At 43.7% G+C, this 25,730-nt stretch overlaps 2 protein-coding genes and 1 long non-coding RNA gene across 7 annotated transcripts in view; 2 read left to right on the top strand and 1 right to left on the bottom strand.

Moving 5' to 3' along the window:
• The window catches only part of TAF4 (TATA-box binding protein associated factor 4), a 48,885-nt gene extending 47,719 nt beyond the window's left edge, over positions 1-1,166 (bottom strand). Inside the window, exon 1 of the mRNA XM_034787598.1 lies at positions 821-1,166. Coding sequence (XP_034643489.1) covers positions 821-1,136 — 316 coding nt within the window. The 5' untranslated portion in view covers positions 1,137-1,166. The remainder of the gene's footprint in view (positions 1-820) is intronic.
• A 435-nt stretch (positions 1,167-1,601) lies between these two features.
• Positions 1,602-22,343, top strand: LOC117886146. Of its 2 annotated transcripts, XR_004647890.1 has the most exons (4): positions 1,602-1,952; positions 18,299-18,391; positions 19,141-19,217; positions 21,942-22,343. It is a non-coding gene; the product is annotated as an uncharacterized LOC117886146 (long non-coding RNA). The 2 variants fall into 2 exon arrangements; XR_004647889.1 differs by lacking the exon at positions 21,942-22,343 and having other exon boundaries at positions 1,611-1,952; positions 19,141-21,932.
• Positions 22,344-24,421: 2,078 nt separating this feature from the next.
• Positions 24,422-25,730, top strand: part of LSM14B (LSM family member 14B) — a 15,025-nt gene continuing 13,716 nt past the window's right edge. For 2 of the 4 annotated variants that reach the window (XM_034787323.1, XM_034787322.1), the window contains exon 1: positions 24,426-24,764. In XM_034787323.1, the coding sequence (XP_034643214.1) occupies positions 24,644-24,764 (121 nt within the window). In that variant the 5' untranslated portion in view covers positions 24,426-24,643. Of the gene's footprint in view, positions 24,765-25,730 lie in introns of all 4 variants that reach the window. The other 2 variants (XM_034787321.1, XM_034787320.1) reach the window with 2 other exon arrangements.

Genomic DNA, 25,730 nt, shown 5'->3' with positions numbered 1-25,730 from the left:
GAGTTGTGCCCTGAATCCTCCCCCCAATACTAGGACCTTATGTTGCCACAACACCCCCTTGAGGGAAAAAGAGGAATGAAAGGTGTTGAATGCCCCCTCCAAGCTCCTGCTACAAGAGGGGCAAGGGGGAATATCCAGATAGATATGGAGGGAGGCATTTTTAGGGGCTTCTTTCCCTTGAAATCCCTCCTCACTTCCTCCTCTACAGGAAACGGGTGTCATGATTAATAACACCCCTTTGCACTTCAGCAACAGAGAAGGGGGAGGGGAAGGAGCACTCAGACAGAGATTGGAAGGCACTATTAAGTGGGAATCCCCCCCAATAAACCCCACAATCCAATGTATACCAGCAACAGGGAAGGCAGAGGAACATTCAAACAAACTGGGGGAAAGCCATTACCAAAGAGATAGTTACCCCCCACTGGTCCCCCCCCCCTTGACCCTATGATTAATAGCACCCTTTTACATTCCAGCAACAAGGTAAGAAAAAAAAGAGAGACTGATAAGCCATCAGTGTCTGTTTATGGCTCTATCATGGGGGGCAGTATCCCCATATGACAAGAAACACCTCATCTACACCCCAGGAGCAAGGAGGGGGAGGAGGAGCACAGTCAGACATATACTAAAGGGCCTGGTGTCGGGGGGGCTCTCCCCAATAGGATTTATACCACCCCTTGCACTCCAGCTCTTGCCACAACAACAAGGAGGAGGAGAGAGGGAAAAGGGGGGAAAGCAGTAAGGGAGGGAGGCAGTCAGAGCTTGGGAGTGGGGGGAGGGGAGGCCCCTTTCCCAGAGAGCCCCCCACCCCTGCCCAGGTTACCTGCTTTTGTGATCTCTGGGGCACTGAGTCCCATCTTGCTGCTGCTGCTGCTGCTCTCTGTTTGGACATTAGCATTGCCTCCTACTACTACTCCTCCAGGGCTAGGGCTAGGGCTGCTGCTGCTACTGCTGCTCACAACATGGTTCCCCAGCAGCCCCCCAGCGGCCCTGAGGGGCTCCTGCGCCTTGTGGTGCTGGTGGTGATGGCCGGAGGCCGCCAGCTGGGACTCCAGGGAGCCCACCAGGTCGCTCACCACCTTCTCATCCACCTCCGTGTTCAGGAAAACCTCATCCAGCAGATCCGAGCCCGCCGCCATCTTTTTTTTGGAGGGTTCCTGTGAGCTGCTCCCTCCTCCCCTTTCACTCCTCCCTCCCACCCCCCCACACACGCTGCCCTCTCACTGCGCAGGCGCGCAGGCCTAGGCTCACATCACCGGCCGGAGAGGGATTCCGCTCGCTGATGATTGGCCGCCAGCCGCCTATAAAAGCCTGGGCAAATGGCTGCGAAGGTTTAGTTAGGAGTCGGGCTGCGGCGGCCCGGACGCGACGCTGCAGGAGCAGCGGGGGTAGAAGGTGGGGAGGGGGTGGCTGGACAGGGATGGCGGCGAGGCTAGCTCGAGCCGCGGGGGGGAACGGGGGCCGCACGCGGGGAGGGGACGGAGGGTGGAGAAGGCAGCTCTTTGTCCGCCTGAGCCCAAGATGGCTGCATGTTTCCCTGCTGCTCCCTGCGTCTGGCCCTTGTCGCTGGAGCGAGTCTGAAGGGCGCCCCACACCTGTGCCAGCTGCGTGTAACTGATCCACCGGGGGGGGGCGGGGGAGGAGACGCGGCCTCGGGCCCCACGCCCAGCCGCGGGAGGGGGCAGCGAGCAGCAGCCGTTGGGGGGCCAGGGGCAAAGAGCCCCCGGAGAGGCAGCGTCGCCCAGGCGGGCTCTGGGGTGGGGGGGCAGGACGGGTAGCCGCGACCCTCTCCTCGAGGATGGGGCAGGCTCTTTCCCAGCGCCTGTGCTGCCTGCCTCCCCTCGCTGCGGGGCGGCCCTGGGGAGAAGGCGAGCCTGGCTGGAGGCGCGGGGCTGTGCTGCGGCTTCCCACCTGGGCTCCACAGGAAAGCAACAACCCTTTGCCTTTTCCCCTCGGTCAGTAAGTGTCGCTGCTCCGCGGGGATTTCAAACGCCTCTCGGGGCTACTGGAGCGCCTCTGCTCCCGGCCACAGCTCGCTGCCCCGGTGGCTGGGCCAGCTGCGCTCCTGGAGCGGGGAGTGGGACGGGGCGGGGGAGGGCGCGTTAGGAAGGTGAGGGCGCCACTAATCGATGGGCAAGGCAAGGTGCTGTCGCGCTTCCCTGAAAGTGAATTTAGGAAACTGACTCAGCAGACTGGGGGCCTCGGGGTGGGCAGTCCCTTCAACCAGACAGGCTAGAATAAATGAACGCTGCGAATGCGTATACAAGGGGGAAGGGATTGGGGTACTTGGATTTAAATCCTGGAAAAAGAAACTGGGAGGTGGCTGTGTTGAAAGCTCAACAGCAAAGTGGGGGGGCGGGCTTAGTCAAACGTCTCAACTGTTAAACATCTTATCCACAACTTCAGCCTTTCAGAGGAAACTAAAGCTTTGAATCCAGAGCAGCTACAGTTTAACAAAGAATGCACCGTTGTGACTTAATCAAACTGGAAATGCTATTCCAAATTACAGCCAGAGAAATGCATTGAACTTAAGATCTATTTTGAACCGTACTGGAGGGGATAGTACCCATTTAGTTTATAAACCCTTCCCACAAGTGCTTGGAGGGGACAGTAGTCTTTAACAATACTGAATCGTAGTAGATATGCTTCTTAGTGATCACTAATCTTACAGAGATACTAGAAATTGCATTTGAACATTGTGTATCATCATAAGCAAGAAAGCTCAGCTAAGGTAAAAATGCAACCTGTCCTTTAACTGTGATAAGTTATTTACTGAACACTACCTTCATTGTCCAGAGTAACATTAATTGCAAGATAAAATTCCTGCTATAGTGTCCAGTCACTTTTATGCTACTACTCATTAAAAGGTAGGCAAGTTAAGGTAGTAACAACTTGTTTAAACATTACAGATCAAGGTTTGCCTTACCTCTGTTTTGTTGCTCACTTGGAGTGGCTAGAACTTAAATGTTGAAATTTGCTGCACTAGGATAGGACTCGGATCCTGTGTAGTTCATTATTGTTTAACAGTGTGTGAATCTTCATGTCATGATGGGCTGCAAAGATGGAGACATGTCAGAGTGACACTCAAATTTTCTCCAAGGCTCCTCTACTTCAAATAGGCTAGAGACAGAATTGTACACTTATAAATTCCTCAGTATTAGGGTATCATTACTTTCTGCATTATATATCTCCTGTGATCCATGTAACCAGCACTTCTGTTACATGAAGTGAGTCACTTGAGCAATGTTTAGCTGTTAGGAGACAAGAAGGAAAAAAGAACAGAAAAATCCTTTGTGTATCTTAGTCACAAATGCCCCTCCCTAAAATCAGCTGGCCAATCTTATAAAATGGTAAAGTCAACTATCCACATTCATGTGAAGGGAAGACAGACAATTAACTATCTTACTCCCAAGTAAGCATGTTTGCAATTAATATTTGCCTTAAGAGGTACTGGCTCTCTTAGGAATACATTGCTTATGGTTGTACAGTCTTGCTTCTGCTGCTCTTCTGCTTCCAAAATTAGTGACACCAGTTTTTCCCCTGTTAATAGTTGGAGATATTTATTCATATTGCAGAACTTTCTATGTTGGGGTTCTTATTCTTCCCTCCCAAACAGCCCTTATTAGAATTCTAATCTCTTCACAAAGAATTTTAAAAAGCACTAAAAGTGGTTTTCTCACTCCTTCAGACATTTGAATGTATTAATCCGTGTCTAAATTCTCCTAGCCGAACAGGTCAGTTAACTAGCCTTTGAAATGAATAAGTGTATCTTTTTATCCTCGTTTTCAATGATTTGATATAAACTTGTCATCCACCATTTCAACACCAGCCTGAAAGGAGGAGCAAAGAAAGGACCTGTTTCTTCATACATCTTCCAAGCTTTATTTCTAATCCATATTGGCTGAACTAATCAATATTGGTTGAACAGAACAGCTGTAGTATTCTAAAGATAAGTATCATCCTAGGGCTTGTTGCTCAATTCCAGCAATAAAAACATAAGACTAGCCATACTGGGCCAGACCAAAGGTCCATCTAGCCCAGTATCTTGTCTTCCAACAATGGCCTATGCTAGGTGCCCCAGAGGAAATTAACAGAACAGGTGATAGAGTGATCCATCCCCTATCACCCATTGCCAGCTTCTGGCAAACAGAGGCTAGGGACACCATCCCTGTCCATCCATGAACTTATCTAGTTCTTTTGAACCCTGTTATAGTCTTGGCCTTCACAACATCCTCTGGCAAGGAGTTCCACAGGTTGACTGTGCATTGTGTGAAAAAATACTTCCTTTTGTTTGTTTTAAATCTGCTGCCTATTAATTTCATTTGGTGACCCCTAGTTCTTGTGTTATGAGTAAATAACACTTCCTTATTTACTTTTTCCACACCAGTCATGATTTTATAGACCTCTCTTATATCCCCCCCTTTAGTTGTCTCCTTTCCAAGCTGAAAAGTCCCAGTCTTATTAATCTCTCCTATATGGCACGTTCCAACCCCTAATCATTTTTGTTGCCCTTTTCTGAACATTTTCCAATTCCAATATAGCTTTCTTGAGAGGGGGGCAACCACATCTGCACGCAGCATAGATTTATATAGAGGCAATATATTTTCTGTCTTAGCTATCCCTTTCTTAATGACTCCCAACATTCTTTTGTTTGTTTTGACCGCCACTGCACATTGAGTGAATGTTTTCAAGAGAACTATCCACAGTGACTCCAAGATCTTTCTTGAGTGGTAACAGCTAATTTAGACCATTATTTTGTATGTATAGATGGGATTATGTTTTCCAATGTGCATTACTTTGCATTTATCAACAACAATGCTGTGGCAGGGCAGCTCTCCTTTTAAATGCCTCTTTTACAAGTGAATGGGACCTCCCCATGCTGCTGCCTTAGGTAGGCATACCTCCATCTAGGCATTAGCCACATTAAAGCTCTTTCCGATTCAGTTAATCAAAAAGGGGCAGGAAATCTTGAGTAGAAGTCCAAGTACATCCCAGAAATGGGATGGTGATTATTAGCTTATAGCAGCTGCCAGAAGGGCTCCAAGGACATAAGAAGACAGATGTAAACTATAGCAGCCCATATCATGTCAGGATGACAAAGGTAGCCAAAAGCCATTTTTTCTTCCTGTTTGCCTACCTGGGCTGAGTAGAGCCCCAGGTTGTAGTCATAATGGAAAAAGGTGAAAATGAGCAATAGAGGGGGAGAATTGGGGTAAGAGGGAAGAACTTAAGTAAAAGCAGAATTAAAATAGCAATAGGGATGTACAGAATCACTAAATGACAGTATTGTGGTCAGCAACCAGGGAGGAGCAGATGACATCTGATTTAAGGACATGGCAAGCTAGCAGGACTCTACATTCTTCTACTGCCAGTGTTTTTAGGGCAGTTAGACCCTAGCTTATGGTCACATGGGCCCAGATCCACGAAAGGTACATAGGTGCCTAAGTTCCTGTTTTGACTCCACAAAACTACTGTCAAACCATGTAGGCACTTAAGTTTTCAAAGTAAAAGTTTCCTAGACATCTGTGTTTGTCTCTGGACATACACACAGGTACCTTCCTATAGGCATCTGGCTGCCTGTCTCCTCACTAAACCCCAGAAGGATTCATGACTGCCTAAGTTGCAGGCAGGGCTCAATCCAGTAGGCATGCTCAGAGGCTGCTTACCAGAGTGGATCCCATTCAAAATCTGACCAGAGGAGAAGGTGCTGCTCACCTTAACTTTTAGCCCAGTGGTGAGCGCATTGGACCCCCTCTGGAAGAAAGGGGGGAAATTAAACCTGGGTCTCCAACATACTATGCAAGTGTTCTAACTAAAAGTTAAGGTGGGACACACACACCAGCTGTTTTATGCAAAGTAAGGCTGGCACCTAACTCCTCTCAAGAAACAGCTTAGGAACCTAAGCCACTTTATTCCAGCAGGCAGGTTCCCATTTGTGGATTGCTAAACAGAGCCAGATGCCTCCCCTGCAGTCTAGACTTAGATGCCTATCTCAGAGAAGGGCAGAACTTAGCACATACCCCCTCTGGTCAGCATCTCCCATTGGCTAGCTTAGGCAGTTCCCCACCAAGTGGAACGGCTTTTGTGGATCACATTCTTAGGTGCCTGTGCACCTAAACTCAGGCTTTGTGGATTGCAGTATTCATGTGATTTTTCTAAGTGCCTAACAGGCACTTTGATGCTGTTAAGCACTGCAACCCATAAATCCCTTTGTGGATCCAACCCATCGTGAATCAGAAATAAAATCCAGAAGTCTTCATTCTCAGAGCCTTGTTTTAAACACTTGACAAGGCTCCTATCATATGGTAATAACTACCCTATTGGGTAAGTAACAGCAATACAAAATTTCGATAGAAACCCATTTAACTTGTATATTACGCTATAAGCAATCCTACAAGCTCCTATCCTTTCACTCTCCCTGCATGGTTTGTTTTTCAGTGGAAGCCATTTATTACATCGGGTGTTTAGAGTATGAGCCCTTCAGTGTAGGGAACCATGCCTTCTCTATGTTCTGTGATGTGCCTACTGCTCTTTTGGATGCTATAAAACAATAAACAGACTTTAAAATCAGAATCACAGTGGGAATTTCCTTGTAATACATTACTCATTTTTGGTGTCACTGCCTAAAGTCCAAAATTCTATGTACAGAAAGAACTACACAGTCCACCTCACAATTAAAAAGGAAAGGTCTTCACCTCAGTCTGCAAGGATCAATCATACAGGTGAACCATGGAAACTGTTGATGGGAAGGACTGGAATATCAGTCCTGCATCTTTGACCCAAAGCCTTGCTTTGTGCTCACAAAAGTGTACCTTTATAATGTACTCCCCCTCTTAATTGCAGTTATAGCGCAGAGTGACTGATCCTATATTATTTAAAGCTTTAAATACTAAAAGCAAGTTCTCTTCAGACAACCTGCAAAGATCATAGCACATAGGTGTTACCATATGAGGCTGAAGCTGTTGGAGTTGTTTAAGCGTCCTTAACCTGGGCCTAAAGCTCATTACAACAATCTTATAACACAGTGATCAATTAGTGGAGTGAGAACATCTCTGAGCAAAAGATACAATTTTCAAGTGTTTCAATGGAGAGGGAGTAATTTCTGATCATAAACATATTGAATATCTGTTAATGCCTAGTGAAAAATGACCCACACGATCAATCATAGCTGTAGCAAGTGTCCCCATCAATAAATGGGTGAGTTGTGGAACAGCCAACCTCCTACTGATGGGTTTTGTTTGTTTTACACACACAACCCACCCATTGGTGCTTCCAACATATACAAGTTGGGTTTTAACCATTGACACATTCAGTCCATAAATGCAGTTGAAGTTGACAGAATCTCAACCTAATTAGATCATAGTAACCCATCTGGATCAGTGTATCAACTCAAACCATGCTATAAAATACACACTGAGCACTAAGGGTGATATGCCAAATGCTTGGAAAACTTTGTTGGTTCTGATGACTAGTTACTCATTAATACCAACTGACATCTACTGGAAAGGATCTGAGCCACTCTAAGGCACTTTATATATTGTGTAATTATTCTAGTAAGATATTCTATTTAAAAATTATGAGCTCTGTATACTAATATTGACATTGACTTCATGAAGTCAATCAGACTTTGCACTTACAATCTGATTATCTTAAAGTGCTCTGTATAAATAAGTATCATGAAACACACTCAAGTGATTTGGCCAGGGTTGCACACTGAGATAGCAACAGAACTGAAAACAGAATGGGGGGGCGGGGGGGGGAATCTCCTGCCTCAGTCCTCTATTTTGACTATTCAATTACACAGCTTCTCACTGATTGAGACATGTTGCACCTGTGATGTGTGTATTGGTTTATGGAATTCTTTAGAAGCTGTATTATACTGAATGGAATGGGCCAATTAAGAGGATTTCTGATAACCTAGCTGGGATTTACTGCTATATATTAGTGTGAAGAAGTTCAGCCCATCAATCCAGGTAACAACATTCTCCTGGGCTAGTATAACTATTTCACAATTTACAGCAAATAAGTACAAAGAGGACAACTCACTAGTTGCAGGCAGCACAGAAGTGGGTTTTAGTCATTTAAAAAACTGTCATAGAATTAAGGTCTCCTGTTTTCAAAATAAATGTTTGCTTTACTTCAGCATGTTTGTGCTATAAAAGCCTCTGTATTTTACCTAGCAACAATAGACCATGACTGTATGAGAATATTCTGTCCTATTGATTTCAGTGTCCCAGTTTTTTGATGCTGTTCAGCTGTTACAGAATTAGGGATCTACTTTTGCAGAAATACTTCTTTTCCCCACCTTTATTCTTAACACTTTGTTCACATCTTCATGTAAGATAGAGGAGCTAGTGACAAATTTAGGTGTGCTGTGCCAAGCAAGAGGGACAAAAAGAATATAGCTCCTGTTGAAGATGATGCAACTGTACACCAATATGCCCACATGTAGGCCAACCTGAAAATCCACGTGCTGATTTTTTCTGCTCGAGTCAAGTGGCATAGTCTCTGTACAAATAAGCATATGGTGTGTATAGATCAGTTCCATGCAAACTGCAAGAATATTATTATACCTATATTAGAAATACAACCCTATACTGATACACGGGAGGAAAAATGACAGGAAAAGACAGTTATTTTACTTTCAATTTAGGGATAAATGCACACACTATAGATATGCCCCTGAAGATCAAACAAGCGACTGTTTCATTATAAGGATATAATGGCTCTGGAGGCTCTCTGGTGACCTCCAACCATGGGGAGCAGAGCTTGATTAGATAGCAAAATCAAGAAACAACCACCATTAAAGATTTGTTTCTCTGTATCAACTTATGTAGATTCAACTGGGTATGGAATTTTTGTTTTACAATGTCTTTAGGCTAGTCTGTTTTTTTTTTGTCCCCTATGAAAGTAATTCAAATAAATGATCACTCTTAACAATAATGGATTAATAAATAGCAATGGTTAGAGCTACATATGATCTAGGCAAGTGTGGTGAAAGCTTCTCTACGCACTGTCCTAGGTCTGGCAGATTTCCAGTCTTGCCATATTTTATGATATGACAAATCATTCCTAACCATCAAGGTGCTAAATTTTTATTTGTGAAATAAACAGCATATGAACATACAGAAGATTCCTGGGAGTGAACTGTGCAATCCCTTTCTATTGTACTCTTACCTCACCCACTCAATCCCGATTTACCCTTTAGAGACAGCATTTATCTGGACAAACTTGCCTACTTTACTAGCTATAGAACCACACCTTAGATTGCAACTGAATGTATCAGGTACAACAGATATAGCATAATGCCATGATGTAGCAAGTACATCATAATCATTCATTCATGCCAGTTGAGCATACATACAAGTGACAGAAGGTTCAGTGGAACTCCAGCAATGGCATTAAAAGAACCATCCTCCTTATACATTAAGGCTATTTAGTTGCAGTGATATAAGATGTGATGTGGTTTAACAGAACAACCTTTTCTTGAAAGTATGAGAAGAACCTTTTTCTTCAGAAAACTCAAATTCTCTAACAAAGGCCTCTTGATTAATTGAGAAACAAATAAAGCATGGAGGCTGTAACTGCTGGAAAGAGAGTCCTTCTGACAATTTAGGGAAGATTTTTCAAAGGCAAAAAGAGCAGCTAGGCACCCAACTCCCCTTTACTTGTTAGGGGACCTATGCAGTCCATCTTACTTTGTCATATGCTTGCTCTTCAAACTGAAAATATCATGGCAGGCAATTCATTTAGAGAGCAGTCCTTTAACCTGTTGTTCCTAAATGCCTTCAGGATTTATAGTTGACACAAATGTCTGAGGGTCTTCTCCTTTCTAACAGCTCTTAATTTAACTCCTCACTCTGCTCTCCTATTGCTTGCCAAGGGAGGAAGTATCAAGATCAGGAGTCATCTGCGGGTGGGTGAGGAGCTGGGAATATTAATGAAAGAAGCAGAGTGCCAGCCTGAGAAGATTCCAACTACACATTCAAACTGCCATTAGGATTTTTGTTTGTTTCAGAAGTCTCAACAATTCCGGAAGGTTGTGCATTTCTAGTAGCCTACATTCTATCTGTGGAAGGCAGGTGGTGCCACTGAAGATTTGAGTTTTATTTTGTACTTTAAAGTCCTCTATCCACAGTTAAAAATTCTTGCTGAAGTCAAGATTTTTCATGGAAGTGATTAAAATATTATCCAGGTAATCATGCCAACATTTTATAGTCCTCAAGCTCACCAACACTGATTTCAACAATTTCAGATATTGGTGGTGGATAACAAGTTACGGTATTAGACAAACTGAAAATATATGCCTCTGAGCCAATTCATATAATTTCTGGCAACTTTAAGTAATCAGTCTTGCCAAACCGTGATCCTTTAACCATGTTGTCTTGACTGATAACGTCTTACAAGAAGTGAATTCACTCACCCACGTAACTGGGTCTCACTTTATTATTGAAGGGTGTCATCCAATTTGCACTCTTTACTATAAGGGCCAAAAAGAGATCACTATTTTCTGTTAGGATAACATTTAATCATTATGGTTACCTTGCTGGAAGTCTGACTGTCAAGAAAATGACTGGCAGCAAAAAAAAAGTGAACTCTAGATGGAATGTGGTCACTTTTTATTACAAAGTGGTCAGTCCACAACAGAAATCCCACTCACACTCCACCCCACCCCCAAGCAGAGTATTTACACCAAAAAGGAAAACTGCTAGAGATTCCATGAAGTGCACTAAGGATTTCACTATTGCTGTCGATTTTACATGGAAGAAACTCAATTATGAGCAGCAGTATGAAACCTTAGGATAGATATATTCCCATTACTTTTGTGCTACAGAGTCAGCATATTAGAAAATGTGCCTCTAAATTCTCACACAAACTGGAACTTCCTTCATGATGCCATACCAATTAAAACTATCGAAGTGGTTCAGTGCAGAAATTCAGTAATTTCCCATTCCTATGCCCTGCACCTCCCCAAAAGTGTAATACAGAAATGTGGGAGTTGTCAGGATAAAACGCTTCATATGTTACTCTGGAAAAAACAAAGTTACTACCTAAAACTGATAACTTTAATGATACCATCAACTTGCTATTGGTAGAGATCCAAACTTTGAGGCACCCAAATAGAAAGGTTTAAGTGGCTGCCTAGATGTCATCAGGCACCATCTTAAGCAAACTTAAGCATGCAGTTGTGTACTGCTTCTGCATATCCCCTCCCACAGCCTCTTCTGTGATTCTACTCATGCCACAGAAAAAAAGTTCTCAGGACAGAACGATACAATACCTTACCCAGCTCAATCTTAACCTTTCTGCATTTCTTTCCTAAAAAGGGCAGAATATGACCTTAAAATTTTAACTATTTCAATAATCGACAAAACGCTTGAACTTTGTCTTTGGATGCAAAGGTACAACAGAGAGGGAATAATGAATTAGGGAAGTGTATTATCCCCATTTTACAGATGGGGAACTGAGATATAGAGGGTATGTTCACATAGCTGCTGGGAGCAAGTCTCACAGCCAAGGTGGACATACTGGTGTTGGTGGGGCTCAAGGTAGTGTACAAAAATAGTTGTGGAGGCATTTGCTTTGATGTTTGGGCTCAGGCACGGAAGTCCATGCTCCCTCCCCTAAGATTCAGTGCCCAAGCTCCAGCCTGAGCCAGAACATCCACATTGCTATTTTTAAGCCTGTTACAATAAGTCTGTCAATCCAGGCTGCAGTTCCCAGTAGCCATGTAGACACACCCAGAAAAGCTAAGTGGCACAAGGTCACACAGGAAGTCTGTGGTAGAGCATGAATTCAAAGTAGGTTTCCCAAGTCCTAGGCTAGTACCTAAACCACTGGACCAACCTCCCACTCTAGAAAAGCTTCTACTCAACATGCCTGCCTGCCTCCCTGCTACAGTGACTGATTTTGCCAATTCTAGATCATGGTCATCCTTTTATTCCACTTGCTTCCTACCATCCTCCATTCCCTCCCACATATCTGCCAACCAAAAAAAAAAAAAAAAAAAAGGAAACTTAGGAAAGATTGAAGGTAAAGAGTTGACTTGCTTTTCAGGTATAGTTTCATAACTGACACAGCATCAACCAACAGTTGCTGTAGATGAATAAATTCATTCAGCAGAACCTGATATTTTATTTTTTGTATTACAACAGTGTCTAGGAACCTTAATCAAGATTAGGACACTTATGGAGGCATTGCACAAACATAAAATAAGACATTCTCTGCCCTTAAGATCTTATAATTAAGTTGAGCAATAGGTGGCAGCATATGCAGGACGTAGTCTTGTACCTGAAAATACACATTATGGCTTACTGTTGAAAGGTTCTGATGAGTATCTAACGGCCCAAAGAGCTTTTGTCAAAGCTTTCAGCATGTCTACAATGCTTACATCAAAATCCAGACTCCATTAGTTTTTGAGCTGGAAGAACTGGCAGATTGTGTGAGCAGGCCTTTCACCAGGTGACAGAGATGGTTAAATCATCAATTGGCTATGTTCAAGACCCAAACTATAAGCCTACCAAATGGTTTTATCAAGCACTATGGGCCACTACAGAATCTTTCATGGCAGCACCAGACTGATTTCAGTGACCTTATGAAGAGAAGTGGATGCAAGAGGTGTTGAACCATATAGCTAACGTAAAGAGTGTAGTGTCTATCAATTTACTCAATTCTAGAAGATGCAAGCGAGGGAAAGAGAAAGATATTAAATTGTATCTAATAATTTTCTAAATTTGGAACCCCAAAAGTAAATGGCAAAGTCATACCAATTTTTTTGAGACTCTGCCTTTTTTTCCTTCCTTCTCTTTGTAAGTGTGATTATGACATGAAATTGATTAAAATAATAGCACCCTAGCTCCTTCACAGAGCTGACTCACACAATGAAAAAAATCATAGTATAAGAGGGCTATTAAACAGGTGTTTTTCTGAACTTTGTATCAATCTAAAATGTTTGTGGACTTAACCTATAATAGTTGGAATAACTTTCTTAAAAAATAAAAACCAGAACAACTCATGCTTTCAGGCTGGTAGAATCTGACTGTTGGAGAATAATCAGTGGGCCAACTTGCAGAGTAAGGTGCTATTCATTGTGAATAATAGTGGCTGAATCTGGCCCCAAGTAAATTATAACAAAACAGGTCAGACTTGGAACACTAGGCCGGTCTCTACTGAAGAAACAGGCATGTGTTAGTTTCCAGATTTAGGCATACATCTCTCCTTCACCCCATTTTTTAAAAGATCATCTCCTTTTCTGATGGAGTCTGAGGATCTTCCCATGTTTCCCTCCCCCATTTTTCATGCTTTTAGCACACCCTACGTTTTCAAAACTCCAGAAGGAAGGACTGACCGAAATATAGAATAAAAAATACAATAGGCAGCAAAAGAAGAAACTAGTGTAAGTTTAAAAAGGAGTTAAACAAATATTTTACCCCTCAAAATACATAATGGGGTACAAACACCAATTCAAAGGAGATGATACACCCAGGTGGACATTTAGATTCTTATGTTCTAAATTGTCCCTTTATAGTAGTGCTTTTCTTCATGAGGTTGCTCATGATATCCCTTTTATGATTGCAGAGTCACAACAATACCTGTAGTAACTATTAGTTAATTTTTCAGAGAGGACAGCCAACCCATGTGTTTGTGTAAACAGTCTATGTATGTATTGCTAGATAGGAGGTAATTTGCATAGAACACTATTTTAAAAAGAATAGTAATGGAAGTAGCAATAAAGAATGTGTAAGTATATCCCTCAGTCTTTTGTCAGAAAGTCAAATTGTTTTTGTTTCCCTTAATTATTGTCCACAGAGCAAAACAGACATCTAGGTCTCCTGCAATAATCAGTTCAGTGAACTAAGAAGTTTATTGTTCCATTAGTATTCCTTGAACTTAATATTAAGCAAGCTAAGTACAATTTTACTACTTGGTAGCCTGGCACAGCTGAAGCATGAATGCACAGTACCCAAAGAACAATAAAGTTATAAATCAAAAGTTAATGTCAAGTCTTCCATGGCATCCCACTGCAACGTGAGAATATAAAATAGTCTTAATACTACAGAACACTTACATTTCAGACACACACAATTAAAGTCATTAGTAAAACAGAATTTGGTAAGCAGAGAGAGGCTTCCAAGACAAGTGTTTTAAATTTCCAAAACACGTAGAACACAAGTAAACAAAGGGGATTTTAAACTTAGTTTGAATTACTTATTGTATTAGATAGTGTCTGAATTACCTGTAACAGCTTCACACCCCTCCTGGGTAACTTTAAAAAACCTTTATAGTAAGCCATTTTGTTTATATCACTGGGAAGACTGGCACAAAAACAAACTTCTTAAATTAATCTACTCTTGTTACTTATCCCCTATCTGTTCAGCCTAACACAACAGCTCTGGAAGGACCACTTTAAAGGGTGAGGGAATAAATCTCTCTCCATTCTTTGGTCCCCCGCTGAGCTTCCCAACAATTATGCTAAATTATGATGTGGATCACAGGTCCACTAGAAACTGAAGTTACTATATACCACCATCAACTCTGGAATGCTAGTTCTACAAAAACCTTGACAGGCTACATCAAGCTCCCTTCATCATCACTTTTCTTCTGATAATACAGAGATTTTCAGTGTTTCTGGACAGGTAAACATAGGTTGTATAGAATCAAAAACTCACCCCCTTCCTGAGGTTTGGCTATATTAAAGAAATTAATAAAATAAAGTTAATCTCAAGGCTTTTTCCCATGCTCTATTTCTTCTGAGATTTCTATCTCAAGATTACTCAACCTGCATCATATCTTCTCTTTTTTGTAGAGCCACACCCACCTCTATTATACCTGGGTGGAGTAATGAGCCATCTATTCAATGAGACAGTAGAATCAATGTAATCTTTTAGCTGTAGACATCAGCAAGGAACACTGCCATTCTATTACAGGACAGTTCTAGCCTGACCAGTGATTCTATACAACAACATTATGGGGTTCCAATTCACTGTTTCTCACTGATTTCTTTTCAGTTTACAAAAAAATTGCCACCGTGCATGCCAAAGCCAAATTAGGTTCTTTCTAGCTCATGCATCATCAGTAATTAAGATTATTCAGGCCAATTCATGCCCTCGATTATACCTGTGCAAAGGTGTCTTCATATGATGCCTCAGTGACAACTGTGAATCCAAATGAGCTTTCAGTAGGTTAGCACAGGTAGCATTATGGGCATAGTAAATTACTGCTGATGATTATGAGTGAGATGGAAAGACCCCAGGATATGTTTGTGTGGGTGGCAATTGGAGGGTGGGGAATCCTTTTACTTGTAAACCAAGGACATTTGATATGGAAAGCAGTGAGAAAATATGAATACTAAATCTCATATGTTATTAGAGCCACTTTTCAGGGGAGAACTGCACTTTAATGGTCATTAACCACAAAATCCTTGTCCAGCTGTAAGAATAATGTGAGGTATTAATAAGTGCAATAATACAAAACACTTTGAAGTAGTAAAGGTCACAACTTACAAATGCACATGCAAACTATAAGATGCCACTACATTAGGGAGAAACAACAGCCACAGTTGACAATTCAGAAAGACAGTGCATGGATACAATTATAATCAGAGACTGATCTAGAGTAGTTTGGCTTCTAAAAGATAAGAATGAAATAAAATAAACAATCTGCCTCCTGAAACTTCATTAAAACCCTCCAGTTATTACGGTTATTGTGTTGGGGAGCTATTGCTATTCCCAGCACCTTGTAACAGAGAAACAATTTGAACCCACGTCCCATTTAGAGATAAGCTGCATTTTTATAGTAAGTGTAAAATACAAAAAAAAAGAACATCATGGCAGAAAAACAATGAGAACTTATTGACATCCTCAAAGGTGTTTTTGAAACATACCTTTTATAACATATCCAAGAACTATTGTTGAGAAAAGGCAAGCTATGGATCTTGCAGTGGGTGTTATATGTGGAAAGAATGAGCATGACGCCTAGTTCGACATAAGATGGTCTGCTCCCCCATTGACTAGAAAGGAAGAGAATCTACTAGTGACTTGCAGGTGAGGTGAGAGAGAGATTAATATCTCTGGCTCCAGCACTGAGTCTATTATAGAGGATTAATGCTATTCAGGTCTCTACACTGAAACATTTAACAAAAGAACTCTCTTTCCCTTATGTTGTCCTCTCCTTACTCACACTTAGGTCTGGTCTATACTACCCGCCTGAATCGGCGGGTAGAAATCGACCTCTCGGGGATCGATTTATCGCGTCCCAACGGGACGCGACAATCGATCCCCGAATCGGCGCTCTAACTCTACCAGCGGAGGTGGTAGTAAGCGCCGCCGACAAAAAGCGGCAGAAGTCGATTTTGCCGCCGTCCTCACAACGGAGTAAGTCGGCTGCAATACGTCGAATTCAGCTACGCTATTCACGTAGCTGAATTTGCGTATCTTAAATCGACTCCCCGCTGTAGTGTAGATGTACCCTTATTGTATGAAGTGCTTTCTTCTAACAAGAGGAATGGGTGGCAGGATCCTACTTCGTCCTCTATTTAAAACTTGGTGCCAGTGAACTAGTGTTCAATGCAACTGTGACTGATCCTGCTCAAAACATTGCTCTAATGTAGAGAGAGAAGTAGCAATATTGTCTGTAGAGCTCTTTGAAAGGTTTTTGAGTTTTCAGATAAAATGATAAATAAGTTTTTCAGAATTTGGTATGTAGGCTTCTTTATATGGAATACTGAAACTTTCTATTCTGTTGACATTCCAGCGAGATTAATATATATGTGCTCACTAACATGTCTTTGACTTGTTCTGTAGAATCAACTATAGGGAGTGAGTTTTCATTCTCCACTCCCCCTCTATTCCCTAGTCTCTATACTGAGGCTACTTGATAAGGTCACTAATTAGCATCAAATGCAGTGTTTAAAGGTGTCTGAAAAAAGTGGTGGGAGCATCCTATCATAATCAAGATGTAGCAGCTTTGGTAAGATAGTGCTTAAGTACACACCTCAGCAATCCACTTTGCTTTTTCATTTTTGCCAGCTCTGTGACCCCTTGTGACACCCCACTACTCCCTGTACCCGCCCCACACACAATTTAAATGCTGGTCCAGTGTGATGGTGGATTTGTAATCTGGACACTTGTACACAAGGGATTGGATTTAGAGCATTAGTTATCACTGTTACAAACTGTAGATATCTTAACTGAAGAGTGGAGCTATTGGAAACTGATTGTAGGTCAAAATTCATGGACTCTTGCCATCCCAGTTAATGCAGATCTTAAGCTCAGAAACTTTATTTACAGACTAATCTTCTGTAGTATTGCATTTCCCACAGATGGGTTTATGGCCACCCCACCTCTATTTTATCATCTTGTAACTTCTCAGCATTCGACCTTAGGTACCACATCTCTCTTTCATTCTTGTTTCTTCCCTCACTTTCTGCCTGAAAACTTCATGAAATCCTGCCTCCATTCTATCTTCTTTTAAGTCAGCAAAGCTGTGAGAGGAGCATAGGTGTACTGAGACTCACACCACAAGTGCTTTGCAGCCCAAGATCATAAGAGCAAAGCAAAGCAAACTATGTAGCAAAACACACAATTGCAAGTTTTCCCACCTTGAACTCAGGTGCTTTAGGCCTAGACTCAGCACTCCCCACTGTTCTTGAAAAGCTATCCCTGTACCCTAATTATTTCCAGCCTCGGGTTCTTTGTCTTCAGTTTGTATCGCTGTAACAGCAAGGTTCAGCTGAGTTGGTCTTTGATATCCCATTCATTTTACCAATTAACCCACCTTCTTGAAAGGATCTCTTTACATTAACAGCCTCCAGTCCTGTGAACAATCATCATCCAAATATCCAAAATAGTTTAGTCAATCTTGCCTCACCCGATTCAGAACAACTTCAGCATAAAAGATGCTCAGGCTGCCATTCTTGCATATTTTTAACAACAATTATGGCTCAGTGTTTAGATACTTGGAACTGAAAGTCGGAACTCCTGGGTTCTGTTCTTGGCTTTGCTACTGAGTTAAAGTTGGGTATGTCACTCTGTACCGCATCTCCCTGTATGTAATATAAATATAAACACTTTAGAGAGGTGTTAGGATTAATTAATTAATTATTGTAAAGCACTGTGAGATCATCTGACAAAAGGTAATTACGTATGTCCAAAAAGTGTTATTTGTATTAAGTGAAGTAAATATATGGTCCCTCCTTTCCCCATTGCATTAGGGGGGCATAGTTAACTTGAAATCTAAACAGCTTCAAAGAACAAGTTAAAAGTAGTTCTTTGAATGGTCTCTGTATATTTCTTTTCATAAGATGCACCAACAGTGCAGCCTGAACCAGTCTAGGATGCACCATTGGCATACCATGTGAATGTGAAAAGTCCATCACAAAAGCCTCGAATTACAGGTGAATAACCTCCATTTTCAGACACTATTATTATATAATATATATAGCACCATAGCGTGTAGAGGCCCCTTTTGGAATTGGGACTCCATTGTGCTAGGCACTGTACAAATACAAAGTCAAAAAAGGTCACTGTATCAAAAATCAAGTCCCCCTGCCAATGTTCGTAGTTGTACAATCACATTTTCTATTTTAATAAAAGCTTTTTCTCTCCCCTCTTGGTGTGTGAGAGACACGTATACACTTGCACCAAAACCACAAATTAAACAAACTAGAAAATAAAAAATATGTTCTCTCTAATCTCTGGATTTATTTGTAATAATAGTCTGGGTTTATTTGTAATAATATTTGTAATAATTTTTTTAATTGACCGTGTCCCAAAATTCCCTGCCCATGTTTTCATTATTTCCATCTTCCCTTGACATAAATTATCTTGTGGGGCAACTGATGTCCTATTTATAGATAATAAAATCATTCTCAGACAAGATTCCACCATCTTCCTATCTATCTAAATTTATCTTGTCTTCTTTAATCTAGATATTAAACTCATCACTGTTATCTCATTGCTTTATAAGCAAACTAGTCTAGAACCAGTATTTCTTTGCTGATTGGTTCTCTCAATCCCCTCTGCCCTATGAAAGAGAGGGATGGTTTCATACTCCTTTGAGGTTTTTTAAAAACAGTTGTGGGAAAGCTATGGTGAGAAACTGGGCTCTTATTACCTTGAATCTCTTATTTGCTCCTATTGTCAGGAACCTGAAATTTGACTCACCCTGAATTTCTGCATAAAATCAAGCTGGACAATGAGAACGCACACAGTAAGACCTCAGTAAGCTTAGCAAAACCAGCCTCTTCTGGACCCAATGTTGCACTGAAAAAACTGGTATCATAAAGTGTGGCTGTATAAATAAAATGATGGAGGTGTTGGGGCTCCTTAAGGTTAGCTATATTTTCATGTACCCAGTTAGGCAGTTTTTGTTTACCATGTTTTCTTAGTATGTCATGTATGGATAGTAATCTGGTTTAATGCTCCTTTTTTTTATTATTCTATTTTTGAGCAGGGGTAGGGTTTGTACAATTACAAATTGTAACTGCTGTAGATTTGTTTTGCTTTAGAGGTGCTCAGATACTACAATGATGAGCACAATACAAGAACCTAATAGAATACAATAGAATTTTGGAATCTTATATTATTGTTCTAGAGGTAAAATCTAATCCCCTGTGTCGAAGACCTACTGCCTGGTGACTGTACCTATATGACTTCAATTACTGTGTTATCAGCCTATATTAAATAAAAATGTTCACCTTCCTAAATGCATTATTATTCCAAGTGGTTTGAGCACTCAATTATGATCCTGCTCTGACACTAATAGCCTCTGTGGTTTGAGGCTTTTCTTTCCCTTTTTTCCATTTCTTTATTAACTTTTCTATTTCTTTCCTTTCATCTCCTTCTTCCATTGTCTTCTTCTCCCTCCACTTCCTTTCTTCCATGTTACAACTATTCTCTCTGTATATCTACATTTTATTTATTCTATCTTTGCACCCTGCATTTCTTTTTTGAAAAAAAAAATCCTCAGTTTTATACAGATTGACAAAGCATCTTTTTTTCTTCGAATCTTTCCTTTCTCTTTTCATTACCCTCCACCCTTCTCTTCTCTCCCTCACTCCTATACTTTGTTATACATTCCCTACTCCATAGCTAATTACTGAACCTTGTTTCTCCATCCTTGCTCTCCTCTTCAGGCATCTTCATTTCTTTCAACCTATTACTCAATTCCCCCACTGTTCTACTTCTTGGGCTCATCCATCTCTTTACTCTTTTATACCCCTTTATATGTTATCTGTCCCCTTTTCCCCTCATCCATCCTAAAGAAAGTTCTTCCTCTCCCTTTCAACTCTTCTCTTTCCCACCCTCTCTTGAGCCACCAGCCTTTCCTGGGCCATCTCTACAATTTCTCCCAGCCACCTCCCAATCACTACGTAGCAGCACTGAGGAAATTAAGGCCTCCTCTCTCTCACCCCCATACTGCAGCACTGGAAAGAGACTGGCTCTATGATATATAGCCTTCCTCTCTCTTCCAGCTGTCACAACTGTCCCTCTATTGCAGTTGTCCTGCCAAGTTGTCTATAACTGTTACCAGTTGCCACAGATTTCTCTCCAATTGCCACAGGTTTCCCTTCAGTTTCGGCTATCACCAGCTTCCATGGTCACCAGTTGCCATATGTTTTCCTCCAACTGTCTTTAGGTACCACAAGTGTCTCTCCAGCAGACAGTCAACAGCTGCCACTTGTGTTCCTCCAGCTGGCACTGTTACAGATTTCTTTCTAATTGACATTCTGTCAGCAATTCCCATGTCCCAACAACTCACAGTGCCACAGACTTCCTCCTAAATGCCATTGTCATCAACTACCATGTGTCCCTCCAACTGCCACTCGTTGCTTCCAACTGCCACTAACACCAGTGGCCATAGGTGTCCTACATACTTCCACTGTCACCAACTGCCACAGGTTACCCTCCAACTGCCATTAACCGTCATCAGCTACCACAAGTGTTCCTTCAACTGACACTGTCACCAACTATTGTTAGTGACCCACACGGTCACCAACTACCACTTCCTGTCACCAAATGCCACAAGTCCTTTCAACTTTGCCACCAATTGCCACACTGTCACCAATTGCCACAGGTTACCCTCCAACTGCCATTAACTATCATCAGCTACCACAAGTGTTCCTTCAACTGACACTGTCACCAATTACTGTAAGTGACCCACACAGTCACCAACTACCACTTCCTGTCACCAAATGCCACAAGTCCTTTCAGCTTTGCCACCAATTGCCACACCGTCACCAACTGCCACTTATATCCAACTTCCACTGTCTCCAACTGCTTCTGTCATCAACTGTCACTGGTTGCCCTCCTACTGTCCCAAATGCCATACTGTCAAACTCACATCTGCCACAACTGTCCCTCCACTGTCATCTAATGCCATTATCATGGGTTCCCCTGCAACTCCTGTTAACTGACACAAACTTCCACACAGATATATTCAGTTAACACACACACTGAGAGGAAGCTTCATCCAATCTTCTGACACTTAAGGGGCCAATGGCTACACTATAGATCCCCCTGAGCGACATAACTTATGCCAACTTAAGAGCTGGGGAAGAGCTCTCTCCTGTCGGCTTAGAGTGGCTATACTAGAGAGCTTACAGCGGCCGTAAGCTCTCTAGGGTAGCCATAGCCTTAACTAAGCTTACAGGGGCATTACAAGTGCAAGCTGTCATATTTCTTTTCACTGATCTATGATCTCTGTCCTTTGTCATCCAGAAGCTGCTGAGGTAATTCAATAGCACAAATTTATGGCCACACTGAGTTTATTATTGTGTGTCTCCTTTCCAGTGTGAAGCTTATGCCACTTTGTTCCATTCCTTTTTACCTTAATTATTACCCCCACATGACAATGCCTGCTCTGACAGGGAGTGATGGTCTTTTCCTCTCTATTGCTTTAAAACAGAGAGTTTAAAACTACTGTGATCACTTTTTCTGGTACAGGATGGAACACTGGAATCACAAGTCTCCAGGAAGGCTGGAATCACAATGGCAGGAGTCTTCTGGTGTCTGCCTGTTCATGAGAAACAAAAGGAGGTGGACTGAAGAAACTGGAGGCCCATAAGCCATCATCACACTTCTACAAATATGTAAGATTGGAAATGAGGACTATTGGATCAACAGTATTGTGAAGACTGGGGACACAGACTGAAAGAGGAAATACTTGGTTCTCCAGACGTGGCTACATTTTCTTCACTATCTTATACAGAATAATGAGCCCTGATGCCTCTGAACTGACTTCATTATTAAATTTTCATTATTTCTGCTTGCCCTATTTTTTGCAGTTTTAACTTTTCCACAGACCTCAGTTAGATGCACCTTAAATGAATATTCTCATTTAGGAAAGTTTCTAATTGGTCGCTTTCAAGGATATAGGTATTTAAAATCAGCCTTGTTGTGCTTCAGTATAGTTATATCTTCTATTTAGAACCAGGTTATGGGAATCTAATCAAAACATCAATAGAAAGGTTTTTAATACCAGAAAACATTGATCAAATTTAAAAGCAACTTTTATTTTCAAATATGTTGTTTTTTAATTCACATATCATATTCAGGTTTTTTATTTTGTACATTTTTACATTTAATTACAGGACTTCATCAGTGAAAATTTTGTGTGTGTGTGTCACATACTTGTGTATTCCAGGCTCAGAAAAGAGATGTCTGTGCTCTTCATGCTGAAAGATGTCTGCTCTCCATGCTATATCAACCATAAAGCACTGTGATAAAGGGGGAGAACTGCTCTCCAAGTCATGGAGCACAGCACTGCAGTGCCTTGGGGAAGGGGAAGAAATCTGTGCATGCCATTTAATGTGGGCCTACAGGCCCTGTCCCTGTTGTAGAGCTTGTGGAGGGCAGGGGATCACATAGACCTTTGAGGGATCTGTGCACTCTATATTGTAGGTCAGGAATCGGCAACGTTTGGCACGCGGCTCGCCAGGTTTGGCCGATCGCGGCCCCCACTGGCCGTGGTTCGCCGTCCCGGGCCAATGGGGGTGGCGAGAAGCAGCGCGGGCGAGGAATGTGCTGGCCGTGGCTTCCCGTTGGCCCAGGACGGCAAACCGCCGCCAGTGGGGGCCGCGATCGGCCGAACCTGCCGTGTCAGCTGGTAAATAAACTGGCCCGGCCCGCCAGGGTGCTTACCCTTGTGAGCTGCGTGCCAAACGTTGCCGACCCCTGTTGTAGGTCACTCCATATTACAGGGCACTGGAGGGCACCACAGTCCCTGAGGGGACAGCTCTTCCTGCTGTAGGGCCCTGGGTGAGTCTCTGCTTACTGTGGCATTGAAGGGAGCATGGGGGTCACTACAGACCTTGGCTAGGGAGGTGAGGTCCATGCTCTCCTTGTTATAGAATAGTGTTTCTCAAACTTTTGCATTGGTGACCCCTTTCACACAGCAAATCTATGAGTGCAAACCCATGAGTGCAACCCCCCCCCCCATAAATTAAAAACACTTTTTTTGTATTTAACACTATTATAAATGCTGGAGGCAAAGCAGGGTTTGGGGGTGGAGGCTGACAGCTCACGATCCCCCCATGTAATAACCCTTGTGACCCCCGAGAGTCACAACCCCCAGTTTGAGAACCCCTGTTATAGAGCCCTGGAATCTCTGCCTACTGGAATCCTGAAGGATTAAGCAAGGAGGTACTCCAGGGCCTTGAGGCGATTAGGTCTTCCTATTGTGGCCCTGCAGCTCTCTGGGGGAGGCTTCTGTTTTGTCTCTACTGCAGAGCTCTCAGGGCCTTGCGGTGCTGTAGAACTGGAGGGGGGCACTGTGGGGCCCTGGGTGGGAAGTGGAGTGCTCTGTATTCCCAGCCGCAGAGTGCACTGCTGGTATGGGGTCCACAGGGCCCAGGTACCTACAGTCCATGTTGCTATCTCTGGTAATCTCATAGTGTGTCTTGTGGCATCCTTAAAGACGCAGCTTCTGGAGCGATGGCAAAAGATGAGAATTCAAATTTTCAGAAGGAAGTGTCTAGCCCTTGCGATTGTAGAGACAAGCTGGAGGGATGTGACCCAAGTGTCACCTCAAAGCTTAACCACCAAATGGCAAACAAAGAGACCCCAAAACGTATCATCTTAAGAATCTCATGATTTGGGGGGCCTGACTAGCAATTGTTTAATGCTTGTGGTGGGTGGGCTTCTCACCCTGTGGTCCTAGAGCACAGGAGGGTCCCAAAGAGGGGTGTGTCTGTACCCGCTGCAGGAGCGCATGCTGACAGTGTGGACTCCTGCACAGCCCTACGCTTTGCCCTGCGCCGGCATCGCAGCTGGGTCAGGCGGGGGGTCCCAGCACGCGCTCTCTGCCCCGGGGCGCAGGGAGCCGGCGCACGTGGCACCCACTGCCGGCAGGATCACGTGACTGCCGCCTGACCCTGTCTCTCCCGTCTGGTCAGTGATGGAGAGAGGCGCATGCGCGATGTCGCACCAGCCCCGTCTCCCTCCGCCCTATATAAGGCGCAGACGGCGGCGGCGGGGCTCCCGACTCCGCAGTGTGCGAGGGGGCGAGGCTGGGCGGGCGGCGCAGCTACCTGAGCGGCCTCTCCCCCGCGTCTAGCCAGGGCCTACGCCGCCGAGCGGAGCCACCCGCCTCCTGCCGCTCTCTCCTCAGCCCCCAGCCAGGCCGCGCGGCCGGCCCCGGCGGAGCCATGAGCTCGGGCACCCCCTACATCGGCAGCAAAATCAGCCTCATCTCCAAGGCGCAGATCCGCTACGAGGGCATCCTCTACACCATCGACACCGAGAACTCCACCGTGGCGCTGGCCAAAGGTGAGGGGCGGCCGGGCCGGGCATCCTCCGCGCGGCGGCGGGGGCGGCGGCTTCTCCCCACAGACCCGGCCCGGTGTGGGACGGGGACGTCGGGCCTAGGCAGCCGTCCCGCTGCTCGATGGAGAAGGGGGTTGCGGGGGTCGGTGGGGAGCTGGTAGGGGGCGGGACGGCGGAGGCAGCGGCGCGGGGCTCTGCGGAACGACGTGCCCGGGCCCATGGACGCGGAGACGGCTGAGCTGGGGCCGGGAGCCCTGCCGCGGCTGGCCACCCCCGGACTCGGGGGCTGGGGGCCCCGGCAGCGCCTCCCTGCCGTGGCTCCCTCCCGATGGTGCCTGGACCTTCAGTCCGTGTTAAATCTCTCGCCGTGTCTGGGATGCTCTTCCAGCCCCCACACGCCTGAACAATGAGCCGAGGGAGGTGTAAACAGGCAGCAGCTGGAGCCAAGTTGCTCTGCAGGGGTGGTCTGGCGAAAGCCCCAGGGACCCCGCGTCTTAGTTCAGTCTGGGGCTGGCTGACTCCGGCTCCAGCTCGGAAATACCCACCTGCCCAAGCTCAAGTGCGGAGGCAGACTGAGGAGCAAAGCCTTAATTACAGCCGGGGCTGGTTCCTTTAGCTGTGGCCTCTTTCATGATTCAGCATTTGATTAATTACTTTACAGTGCCAGAGCGGTCTCCTACAGTATTGTGAGCCTGGCTTGTAGTGCAGATGGTCAAATGCAAGAAAGTCAAATGTTCACAAGAGAACTAACTGCTGGATATACTGCACCTTACTTGGAGGCTGGTGGGAATATTACAAGGCCTTCTTTCAGAGTAGCAGCTGTGTTAGTCTGTAGATGCAAAAAGAACAGGAGTACTTGTGGCACCTTAGAGACTAGCAAATTTATTAGAGCATAAGCTTTCGTGGACTACAGCCCACTTCTTCGGATGCATATAGGAAGTGGGCTATAGTCCACGAAAGCTTATGCTC

Source organism: Trachemys scripta, chromosome 12 (genome assembly GCF_013100865.1).
Source record: "Trachemys scripta elegans isolate TJP31775 chromosome 12, CAS_Tse_1.0, whole genome shotgun sequence".
Taxonomy (NCBI): Eukaryota; Metazoa; Chordata; order Testudines; family Emydidae; genus Trachemys; species Trachemys scripta.
The sequence above is the reverse complement of the archived record's forward strand: the minus strand, read 5'-3'. Positions and strand labels throughout refer to the sequence as shown.